General features: G+C 41.1%; 1 protein-coding gene across 4 annotated transcripts in view; it reads right to left on the bottom strand.

Annotated features, from left to right (window-relative positions):
• SGCD (sarcoglycan delta) overlaps positions 1-12,047 on the bottom strand; it is a 321,460-nt gene that overhangs the window by 47,486 nt on the left and 261,927 nt on the right. For all 4 annotated transcript variants that reach the window (XM_051631256.1, XM_051631255.1, XM_051631254.1 and 1 more), the window contains exons 5-6: positions 2,537-2,624; positions 153-272 (exon numbers count right to left, since the gene is read on the bottom strand). In XM_051631256.1, the coding sequence (XP_051487216.1) occupies positions 153-272; positions 2,537-2,624 (208 nt within the window). The remainder of the gene's footprint in view (positions 1-152; positions 273-2,536; positions 2,625-12,047) is intronic.

Genomic DNA, 12,047 nt, shown 5'->3' with positions numbered 1-12,047 from the left:
CATTATCTGCTTAGGGAAGATTCAATGCAATAAAGGCACTGACTTTATCTCCAAAAGAAGCTTTCTGCAAACATGAAGGAAAGTCAGGCAAAACTATTCCAAAATGTGAAGTCGCAAATATTAAAATAGTGATGTAGTGAATAATCTTTTACCTAAAACTCTCAATCTCTCTGCTCCAACCACCACTTCGTTGTCATCTGCTGAAAACAGCAATTTTCCAGAGAGGGTTTTCACCTCAAATTTTTGGCTGTGTGCTTCCACTGCTTGGGGACCTAGAGGAAAGTAGAGATTTAGCACAACCTTTTAGTGAAAAGTATAATAAAATAACACAGTAGTTTCATACATTTAATAAATCCATCTGCTGAGATTATCCTGATAGCCCTGCTGATCCAACCTGCATCTGCCACATCAAACACGAAGGTCTGTGCTTTTCAGAGGGTACCTTTCATTAGAAAAGGGCACTGTTTTCTACCCAAATAACAACCCTCAACTATTACTTATGTTTTTGTTAATACTTATGTATGTCATAAAATCACCATTAAGCTTGGCATAGGTGGGAAATATTTATAAGACAGACCTGCATGTGAAATAGCAATGAATACACCCAGCCATGCTTTGAGGGTGTTGCTGCTAAGAGGCACCAAGAGCCAAGAGTTTCTGAGTAGATTTTGCTTGGACTGCTGGTGTGTGTAACAGATTCCTAGCTTTCTGCCTATTAAATATACCTGGATTAAAATAATATCAGTATCATGCACAGTCCAATTTAAAAAAAAAAAAAAAAAAAAAGTAAGAAAAAACCAACACCACCATCAGAGCAAATGTTTTCTTTTAGACCATTTCAACCCTGCACAGGCCAAGACAGTGGCAGGGTCTTCTACATTTCAAAAAGTTTTTAGATGAGTAAAACTTTCCTTTGTAGCTCTTATTTTAACTTTACTGCTTCTCCTCCAGGCTGCTGTGCATGGCAGTGCTGGAAAGCCTCTGACAATGAATTTTTTTGTGTGTGGAGCCTGATAAACATCAGCTGCCTGAATAGCAATTCTGTGCAAGTCTGTAGCTCAACATCTACAAGGAGCAGACCCCTTGGTTAACAACGTAGACTAAACTTCGGACAAATCACCATCTGACAGCTCTGCACAACTGAGTCCAAGCCACATCTACCCTGGAATATGCTACTACATGAGGCAGGTGATCAGGCTTTGCATTGATCCTGGCTATCTTCATGACTAGTCTAATTTCCCCAAAGACAAGAGAAATAAAACCAGAATATTCTTCTAGGCAGTTTCTAACTCCATTTATATGCACGTTTTTCTGCTCAGGTCATGTGTATTGGCAGAGGGTGCACAAAGAATCACACACATGGTTCACAAAACTAAAGTGAGGCTATGCTGAGATCTCTGGAAACACTTAAAAATCTTCAGCCATTCTGATAAAATGCAATACTTTTGAGCTTTAAGTCTATTTCTATCTTGATAATTATCTGCCTCCCTGCTCATCAGTGCAGCATGGACTATGAGGGATCATCTCTTCACTCTCCTCTGAAACCCAAGTTGGTTCTGCTGAACACAGAAACAACCTCAATAACCTGAACATTGTGGCAGGAGAAGTCACTGACTGTCTCCCCAAGCTCTTGTGAAATGGAGGTGCTTTGGTGAAAATATACAGAGAACCAACAAACAAATCATGTTTATTCTGAATATGAGAATCAGAGAGCATGGGCTTGAATTTATTTACTTCCTCCAGGCAACTTTCATGTGTGCTGCTTAAACCATTGCTGACTGAAGCTGCGTATTTAATTATTTAATATTGTGACTAGAGGCCAATGATGTTATATAAGAAAACTAAACAATCCAGTCTCATGTAGAAACAACATTTTTTTGGATTACTGGCTCTGCCACACAGCAATACTTTCCTTGGTCCCTAGATAACTCTCAATAAACAAAAATATATCCTATATCATATTTATATATTCTATATTACCATATATAATGCATTAAGTTCTTTCAACCCAAATTACACATGCATTCATTCAAAGGCTGCTGTGCACTAGGGATTTATGAAAAATCCCATTTTCCCATCACACAAACTCTTGCTTGGGAGCATGAGAGAATTCTTCATCAGCAGAAGGGCACAGAGAGCTCTAAACTGTAAAGCGTCCCAGTCCAGCATTCCTAAGATCTCAGTCAGGTTAGAAGTGTCTCAGGAAAATCCTGTGCCTGTTACCACAGAAATGTTGTCCTGTGTATGCCCTTCTTGACCCTGAAGTTGTACAACTAACCTTTCTGTCTCTGGATTGGCTTTCAAATGAAAACGATGATCTGTTTCATTACCAGAAAGCACCAGCCTGCTGCCACTCCAGCACGGCTTTCTTGTCTCCAGATTTGTTTCTACAAAGTGGAGTGAAGTTTTCATTTGTACTTTGTAAGACACCTGGGCTCCCCTCCTGCATGCTGTCCAAAGCCAGCAAAGCATTCCACAACACACTCGCTTTCATCCCTCCTTAAAACCTTTCCACACAGCCTTCCCCCCTCCTTACCTGTTACAAGGCGAGTGAGGACTTTAGTCTTCTCATTGAGGATGTTCACTGTCACATTTCTGGCAGACTGGAAGTACAGTGGGTTGCCCTGGAATGAGAACCAGCAGAGCAAGCACATGAGATGGGGGTGGCAGCCCAAGATCAACCAGCTCCGGACACCTGGAGCTTTACCTAATGACTCTGGGCTGCTGTTCATGGCTCCAGGGTTGGCATGTGGCTGAGGTGCAGGTTACCCTGCATTCATTTTTATCATCCAGGATAAAACCAGACTTCACAGCTCTGATCCAGACAGTGTCCTGGAAACTAGCCTTGCTTTAGGGATAGGTAGCTTTATTGCCCATACAAGCCACTCAATCTGTTATTTTAAAATGGGCAGGTGATCTGGGACCTGACCTAAACTTCCTGAAGGTGATGGTGCTTTGGAGGTGGCTGAATGCAGCAGTGCACTTCAGAGCCAAATCTGCAATATTACACACAGCTTCAGATGACTCCAATGAGTGACTGTGTCTGCCTACATGTGTGTGAGCTGTGCCTGAGGGCTGTGAGCAAGAAAACCTCACAAACATGTATAAAGTGCCTTTGATCTCAAAGCACTTATGAACCATCCAGCACATGCCACCATCACATTCCAGTTTGGGATGCCAGCCTGGGACCAGACCCACCCCATCAGGTCTGGATACACAAGACAAAATCTCCCCCACTCGACTGCACAGATTTCTGCCCATTTTTCATTTTTATGCTTTAAATGTACCTCTGAGAGAAGAGCTTGAGCAGCTGCTAACACAAAGGAGCCACACAGCAACCTGGCAGCATTCATCTCAGGTATTTCTCCCGCAGAGTGAAGCCAAAGAAAACCCACAGAGAAAACCATCTGGCTCCTTCTGTGTGCAAAAGCATCCAAGACAGCCAGGAACCTGTGTTTTCTACAGGCAGCCCCACTCCACACAGTTGGTTCTGCAGGGGCTATTAGCCACTTACAGCACTAGCACAGGGTGACCCCAACTTAAATCAGCCAAAAATCTTAGGTGAGACGTGGAAATTCACTGCCAGTATCTCTTCATACTGTCTAAAACAGGCAGCTAATTAAATTGATCAACTGACTAAGCCATAGGATTGGTAGAGGAGAAAAAATACCAAGAAAAAAACAAACAGGAAGGAGTTGAAAATTTTATTTCCATGTGATACTCCCTACCAAACTAGTTTTCCAGTCTTTAGAAGTATTTCCATTAGGAATGAATAATCAGGGTGGGGACAGAGGATTGTGTAGGTCAGGCATGTTCTCCTTGCCTCCTGAATGTATAAGGAACATAACTAATACTCGCATAGATGCCATTTTTCTGGATCATGGCAGAAGGACTATGTTGTCTGCATGTAAAACATAACAGAAGCACAGGAATGTACTCATGGGAGTCCTGTGATGGACTGGAGCTTGGGGGAACACTTCTACTGACGGGTAAATGATTCCCAGCAGTGTTTGCAGAAAACAAACCACAAAAACGAAAACAAAACCAATCCCACACGTGACCAAATATTCACAATAATTATATTTGTTGCCTTAACAATGCACACATGGGAGCAGCCCTTCAGCAAAATCAGGGGAAATGGGATTTATTTGATCAGTTCTAACTAGACTGATACGGATACATTCACACATTTACAATTAAATAAAAATAATATAAAGAAAGATTTTCACTTAATCATTTTCAGACCTTGGACAAGTCTCAGAAGCCCGTGGTTTCTTCTGTCTCCTCGTACACTATGTGAGGACAAATCATCCTTATACATCTCTGTGATGTGTTTGACAGGTTAAGTAATACAATATATGAAACTGAAATATGATTAATATACTAGCAGTAAGGAGTAGGGGTAATGACTAGTAATGATTTTGCTCTTTTTTATTAATTTTTGTGACCTTCTAGAACCTAGAAATTAATGTTGATCACTATTTTATTGCTAGTAGCACAGAAGAAAAGCTGGCTTCACTTGAATACCCACTTGCTCTCGTATTAATTCTCCACAGCCCTGATCAGGAACTTAATTTGAACATCCCCAGCAACGGCAGTTTACTGCTACATTTTTAATTTCACAGTTACAGATGAAAGGTTTTTTTAAAGGCAGATAGCTACAATCTGCATAATCTATAGTTACAGGTGAGGTTGTAACCACCATAAACACGCTGTATGAAGCACAGAAAGGTCACATTTTTGACTTGCACTATTCAACTTTTGTTTCTGCAGTTATGCAAGTAGCTAGAGTGTTTGGAAAAGGCCAGGAAACCTTCTAGTCCAAACTCAGGTAGGTAAAAACATTCAGTCCCCATGGCTTTGAAACTCTGTTACTGATCTGCATAACAGGAGATTGCACTACAGAAGTACTACAAGATAAGCCAAGTGCTTAATATAAAAAGAGTCAGAGAAGAAGTTGTTCTGAAGCAGTTTGACAAGACAAACTAAGAGCTGGTATCCATATACAAAAGACTTAAAATACATAATCAGACCTTAAAACTCTTATCCCAGCACAGTCATTTCATTCACTGATTCAGAGGTCAGATTCAGGTAGCCTTCAAAAAACTAAATTTCCCTAATGGAAGGGTTATGTTTTTATTGGTCTGCAGGGAAGGAACATATCAAGCACTTAATGCCATGCCTGCTCTCATTTTCATAATTCTTCTTCCATTAAGAAATGGAAAAGATGTGAAAAAATTACTCCCTTTTGCTGAAAATTCTGCACATTTTCTGCCCATCATCTTCTGTTTACAAAGAACACTGACAACTTCTACACACTGAAGATTTAAAAAAATGTTTCTTCTATTGCAGGCTTGGTGATGGTGCCAGCTTCCTTCAATCACACACACACAAAATAATTATATAAAGTATCAAAAAGTCTTAAACCATGTCATCATGAGACAAAATGAGGTATTCTGAGGCACATGAGGAAGTAGAAATTTAAATTTATACCGCATCATCAGCACAATAAAAGTAATAATGTAGGGAAGTAACATTCTCACAAACTGTCCTAACACTTGATAGACCTAGAGTTAGAATATCAGCATGCAATAAGTAAGCACGTCTGACTAATTGTAAGAGTATAAGTATGAGACATCACATTTCTGAAATATAATAGGCAACAATCCTGTTCTGAATCTTTCCAGACAGATAATATTAAAGAAATAAATGTATTTTACTCTTGGGATTGATACACAGGAAACAGAAGTGAATGGAAAACAGGATTAAATATTCTTGTGGCTTCAAAAAAGTAGGCAAAACAATCCTTTTCTCTTTGTCTACCTGTTTCTCTCCAAAAGGTTCAACCCACTTCTTCAGAAAAGCAGATTTGAGATAAAATACATCTGATATCACCAATCACACAATAACCCAACATATCTCACTGCCTGCATTCTATCTTACGTACTGAGAAAGCTCTTTCTCTGGGATTTTTTATTCTCCCTCTCATCACAAATATGACAAGGTTTCCCAGCCCCCCTCTTTGCAAGAGCAGATGCTGCTCCCAGCCCTCATGCTGCCACTGACTTGCTCTTTAAGCCCAGACTTGGCTGTTACAACTTCAGCCTCCTTACAACGACCCTCTGTTAACCTTGTTGCTGTGCTGTGGCAGCAGAGTCACAGCTCTCATCTGTCTTAGCCCTCCCATTGCACTGCACTAAACTACAGCCCTTGATTTAACTTCCAATGAAACTTTGCAAATTACATCAGAGGGCACCTCCTTTCTGACACTATTTTTGGTTATTGTGTCTTTCCAGTCGTTCCTCTGATCATCAGTGGAAGCAGGATGTATTTTCCCCTCTCTTGCTTGTTTTCCTGTTTGCTCCTGACTTACGTTCAGCAGTGCACACTGCCCCAGACACAGCATTTCCTGCAAGCTCATTTTTGCTGTTGTCAGGCATGTCCCAAGACCTACTGAGACAGCTGAGTTTATAACCCTTACTCTGTCATTTTTGGTTGGTTGACAAAGAAGTGCTTCAGTTAGTCTCCCTGACCCAGTTTTCCATGTTCCCATATGACTTGCTCATCCTTCAACGGGACGCACCAGTAATACTCTCACTGCACAACACTAAATGGAGGGTTTTCTAGCCATGAAGATCTCCAGAACACGCTGTGAGGACACAGTCCCTGAGCACACACTTCATTGCCCCAATCCTGCCTTCAGAACAGAAAATCCTTTGGAGAGCTGTCCCCATAAAACAGATCTGGGAGGAAACAATTGGGTCAAAAAAAAACTTCAGAATTGTTAACATCTGCTGGAGACATCAAGCAACTGGCACCACTGTGAATAGCAGCAAACCTCACTAGAACATTGTGCAGACATCATGCATCTCCTGAAAAACAAACAGACAAAACACTGGATAAGATCTATCTTTGCTTGTAAAGAAGATAAACTCTGGGATAACTAATGAACCCCATCCCTAAGATCCAGCTTGGAACAGCAGCCTGGCATTCATCTACATCAACAGAAAATCTAGACTCCAGGCCAGACTTGAAAGCCAACCATTACTGTTTCTGTTTCAAAAGAAAAAACAATAGCTCTTCCTCCTGTTCCTGATCTAGCTCCTCACAGCAAAAACAGGATTTTGCCCAGAAGCCTTCTGGCACCAAAAGTTAAATCATGTAGCTAAATCCCTAGGTGCTAGATTGAAAACATCCCTTAATATGATTTAAATTTACTTTTTGTCATTTAATCACTGAGTCTCTCTTGATCTTGACTTTGTCCTTCAAACAGCTGAATATGATGTTCATGTAACTAAATCCCTTTTTTAGTAAAACTTCTGGTTTGACAGTGTAAGCTTTTCACAGCAGAATGAAAGCAAATCGTGAATGGAATTGGTAAGAAACAGATTAAACCAAATGCTACAAAACGCTCCAGCATGTGCTATATTTGTGTCTAAAGATGACTGCTTTCAGGAAGGAGGCAACAGATCCAGTGCAGAGATAACAAAATGTAGTCTGCATCCTCTTCATCCTGTAAACAAACTCTTTTCACAAGTGTAATGTGCCCAGGTTGTGTAACCTGGATAAGCAAAAGAGCTGATGCATCCCTGACCTGCAACTGGCACTCAAAGGCATAAATGCAACATCATGAGCTGAACTGATGCACTGTGTTCCAACTTCTGACATTTTATTGAGTATTCAAATGCTTAAATGAAACAAAAAAAAATTAAAAAATCAAGTCCCTTCTTCTATGCAAACAAGGTACAGTCACCTTTGCAGAAAGATACCATGTAGCTCAGAAATACTGTGGTCCCACCCGCTGGCACTGGGTATTCTAATAACACAGATAGTCCACATATTGGAGTTTTATGTCCAATACCACAAACCTCTCTTTTTTTATGGCATTTCTTGAAGTTCATTTTAATAACAATAGAAACAAAAGATAAATTTCCCACTGCTGCATTGAAGCAATTATATCTTTGACTTTTTGAAGTGCAAAGAAGGCAGGTCTGTGATGTGATATCTAAATGACTGGGTTCTGCTTTTGGATGGCTACCCAAGCGGGTTTGTATCCTTCAAAGTGATTTATTTATGGCAAACTAGGGGTTCCCTCTCTTTAGAAGGAAACCTGTCATAACCTCATGAGCACAGTGCTTTGACAGAGCGGCTCCTTCTTCAAGATGCCTAACCAGCTGCTTTGCAGCTGAGATTCTTCTGACAATTAAATTATACCATCTCTGCTGACATTAAAAACAACACAGAAAAACCTCCAAGACACCACATCTGCCTCAATTTCTCCTTTTTTTTTTTTTTTACTTCTTTGACTTATGAGGAAACCCAGAGATGGCACAGTGAAACTGACAGACATACAAATAAAAATAAAATGCAACCATGCATGTTGGAGCTCTACTCAGTATCCACAGAGGTGGGAAATCTGGATCTGTAATGTCTGAAGGCTGCTGCACATTCACAAAACTTTCTGTACTGGCAAACTGAAGTGAGCATTACTGGCAGTGCAAAAACTCCGATGCGTTAAGCGTGCTCAGCTCCAGCAGTCCTCTGGCAAGACAGCCTCAGACAACAACTGAAATGAAGAGAACAGCACAACTTGTAAAATGACCAAATAATTCTGGAAATGCTTCACTGCACTTAGAGTTCACCCAAGGTGTTATACCAGAGTCGATCAGCTGTGCTCTGATGATTAACTTTGCATCACCGGGGAACGGCTCTTCCTTGTACCAGCTAAGCAGGACTTGGGAAACTAATGCTCTTAAACAGGAGAGCAGAGAGCCTGGGTTCTCAGCACATTGACCACCAGTGAAAATCAACCAAGTATTCATTAACCATTTCCATTTACTTGAATTCTTCTGCAGAAACACCAAACTGCAGTTGTTGCAGCTCACAACGCTCTGGTTCTTGTCTACAGGAGGTGGTGTAGCAGCAGGACTAGGGATATGGGCAAGCTCATTTGTTGCCTCGGGCTACCCTAATTATGGTCAGACTCCAGCAGTGACAGATCTCCTGCTGAAGCAAACACACTGGAGATAGGCACAGGGCCATAGGACAGAGGGAGAGAAAAGGAGCAAGCTCTGCTGAGGGTTAAAATATTCTAAATCATCCAACTATATAGTTACTCCACTGCTCTTCACTTCTAGTCCAGACAAGTGTGCAGACCTCTAGTCATGTTTTTTTTCATTTTTATGGCCTTTCTGTTATGCTTACTGCCTCCCTTAAACATCTTTTAAAACTGCTAGCAAATCATACCTCACCATCTGCATTTGAAGACAGTATTAAAATTATACAGAACTAGTTATTTTTGAGTTACTTTCTCTTACTATCAGTGTTACTTGGACCAGAAATAATTAGGATCTCACTCAGTTAAGCAGGTGAATATATATTAAAGAGTATATATGGTTAATGCTAAGAAAGGCACAGTGATATTTTTAAAAGTCTGATTCAGCAGAGGCACTTGGGTTCTGTAATGCTCACAGCACCTTTTAGGTGTTTTGTTACTGCATTGATTAATTACAAGTTATACATCCAGGTATTTTTCTCCAAGAAGGCTAATAACATGGCTATCCCCAAATATTGCTCTGAAATTATAAATTTCTTTTGCTGCATGTCATGGATTGCTTGCTTCTTGTATTAGATGATAAATGGCCACACCAACCTACATATGCATGTACAGCACAAAACACAGGCAAGATCCTAGCAGAGGCCCCTGGTGTTACTGAAATTCAGCTGCTGCTAATAAGAAGAAAGGAAAACATTTCCATCTGTCTGGATTGGGAAAAAGAATTCATGAGTCTCTGATTCATTTGCATCCATATGCTGATATGTAGACAATACTTATGGACACACAGACATTGGCAAGGTAGCCAGCAACAGAAATCAAATCAATCACAGATCACAGCATGTGATTTGCCTAATTATGAGTAACACCTCACATTTTTTATCTACGCAAAAAGCACTTTGTGAAGGAGCAGATGGAATTGCTATGGGAAGGCACCGTCCTCGACAGTTGCAGATGCAGAGCATTTACACAGCACACTGAAAAAATGACACAACACAAGCTGCTTCCTGGGAAAAAAGATTCAAATTGAACAAGTGTCACCAAACAAAACACACGTATTTATTGATGTTCTGAACTTATCTGATCCAGCCTCTCTCCTCAAATCAAATGCATACGTGCATGCCAGGGTGTGATGCTATCTAGACACCATTAAAGTCTCTTAGATAGAAGTGTCACGTGAGCTGCCTAGCACAGAAAAGCAGAGATGCAGACCAACTTGAGTCTAGTTCCAACCCGCAAACAATTTAAATCCACACAAGCAGAATCAATAGGAAGAAGCCCTGCAGAGAAAGCAATTACACTGCAAAAGCAACTATATTACAGCACGGTTACAGCTGGGAGGCAGGACGCAGAAGGCCATCCTAACTTCTGTGATTACCCAGTGGAGCTCTGGCCTGTGAAATGACAAGGTTCAGCCTCGACATGTTCCGGCAATCACAGTGTTTCTGTTTCTGGGCTTCCATTACAATTATAAAGCTCTTCTTTACAAGACCTGTCCTTCAGGTTTGCTGTGCTCCATAGACAATGCAGGTCTGTGCATCAGGGAAGAGGTTTGAAGGGCTCCGTGAGCTCTCCTTTTCAATAGCTTCATGGAAGTGATAATCTCATTTCCTGGATATGCAATGATTAATTCATTGGAGACTGTGCACTTGCCATGCGGGAAAGTGGGAAGGACAGAAAAGAGTGGCTGGGCTCACAACTATACCTCTGATACCAAAGTAATTTGCTCTGCTTTAATTATACAGGGTTATGGGAGTCACAGAAACATTTGCACAGACGGTTTTTGAATTGCTTTTATCTAATCACTTTGTTTCTTCTGCTAAAATGATCAATACTTGGCTTTAAGAAGGATGCTCTATTGGTCTACATGACTAGACAGAGGCTTCCCCACAGGAATAAACACAGGGGCCAGACTCTGACCTGCAGTGCCATAACAGTCCATGTGTGAGTCAGTGTCAGACAGGAAGAGTCTCTGAGAGGGAGACCTGCAAACCTCCATCTGTCTTGGAGAGGCAGGACGTATAACACCCAAGGCAGTGGTACACTTGAAAAGGTAAAATGACAGATGCAGCTAAGCATGTAACATGAATTTGGACTGATCTGGAGGAAAGATGCTCAATCCTGCTGGATGTTGCTACACACCACACATGTACCTAGAGACAGCACAACAGCAAATATCTGACCAGTGGGACGATTGCATGAGTGGGAATTAGGTGTCCTGTGTTGGGATCTGACTGCATCTTCCAGCTGCCATTCAGTAGACACTTCTGTGCATCTGCTTCAGAGTGAAGAGAAGAGAGGAATGCAGGGTATTGACACAGTACAGGGCTGATGAGCAAAAATACATCCCTGACTAACACCACCAGGGAGCTGGGGAGTGGTATTTCAAGAGATGTCAGGCTGGCAGAAAGAGCAGCAGATGCTTTTTCCATGCCTGAAAGAAGACAGGAATGTTGTTTGGGGAAATGGTGAGTAATGACAAAAGCAGCCAAAGATATTAGGAAATATGAAGGTAAAAGAGAGCACAGGGAGGCATATAACAGTCAAGGACCCCAAATCACTGGGCTCAGCCTCTCTAGTTATCTCCACTTTTAATCACAAGGCATTTGCCTCCTATGTTTTTATTCCTGAAGTTCTTTCAAAACTCTGGAGGAATAAAACTGATCAATGAGGACACCCAATCAGAGGCTATTACCAGGTAAGAGGGCAGGAATGGTCCTGCCTGCATGTTCCTGTTTCTTCTAATTCAGCTAAGCTACACTTCCCAAAATGCTGTATAATAGATAGTTGCATACAAAACAAGAAGGCTGCTGCTCTCCCAGCTGTGTACCAACATCAGTGTTCACCAGTTATAAATAATAGTTGAGACCTTAAGGAAACATATATAGCACAAGTCAGTTTGCAGTAGGTGATGGGTACCTTCAAGAGGGAAGCAGCAATACAGGTAAAATATTTTGTCTTGAAGCAACAGTGAACATGCACTAAAAGGTGC

Source organism: Apus apus, chromosome 13 (assembly GCF_020740795.1).
Source record: "Apus apus isolate bApuApu2 chromosome 13, bApuApu2.pri.cur, whole genome shotgun sequence".
Lineage (NCBI taxonomy): Eukaryota > Metazoa > Chordata > Aves > Apodiformes > Apodidae > Apus > Apus apus.
The sequence above is the reverse complement of the archived record's forward strand: the minus strand, read 5'-3'. Positions and strand labels throughout refer to the sequence as shown.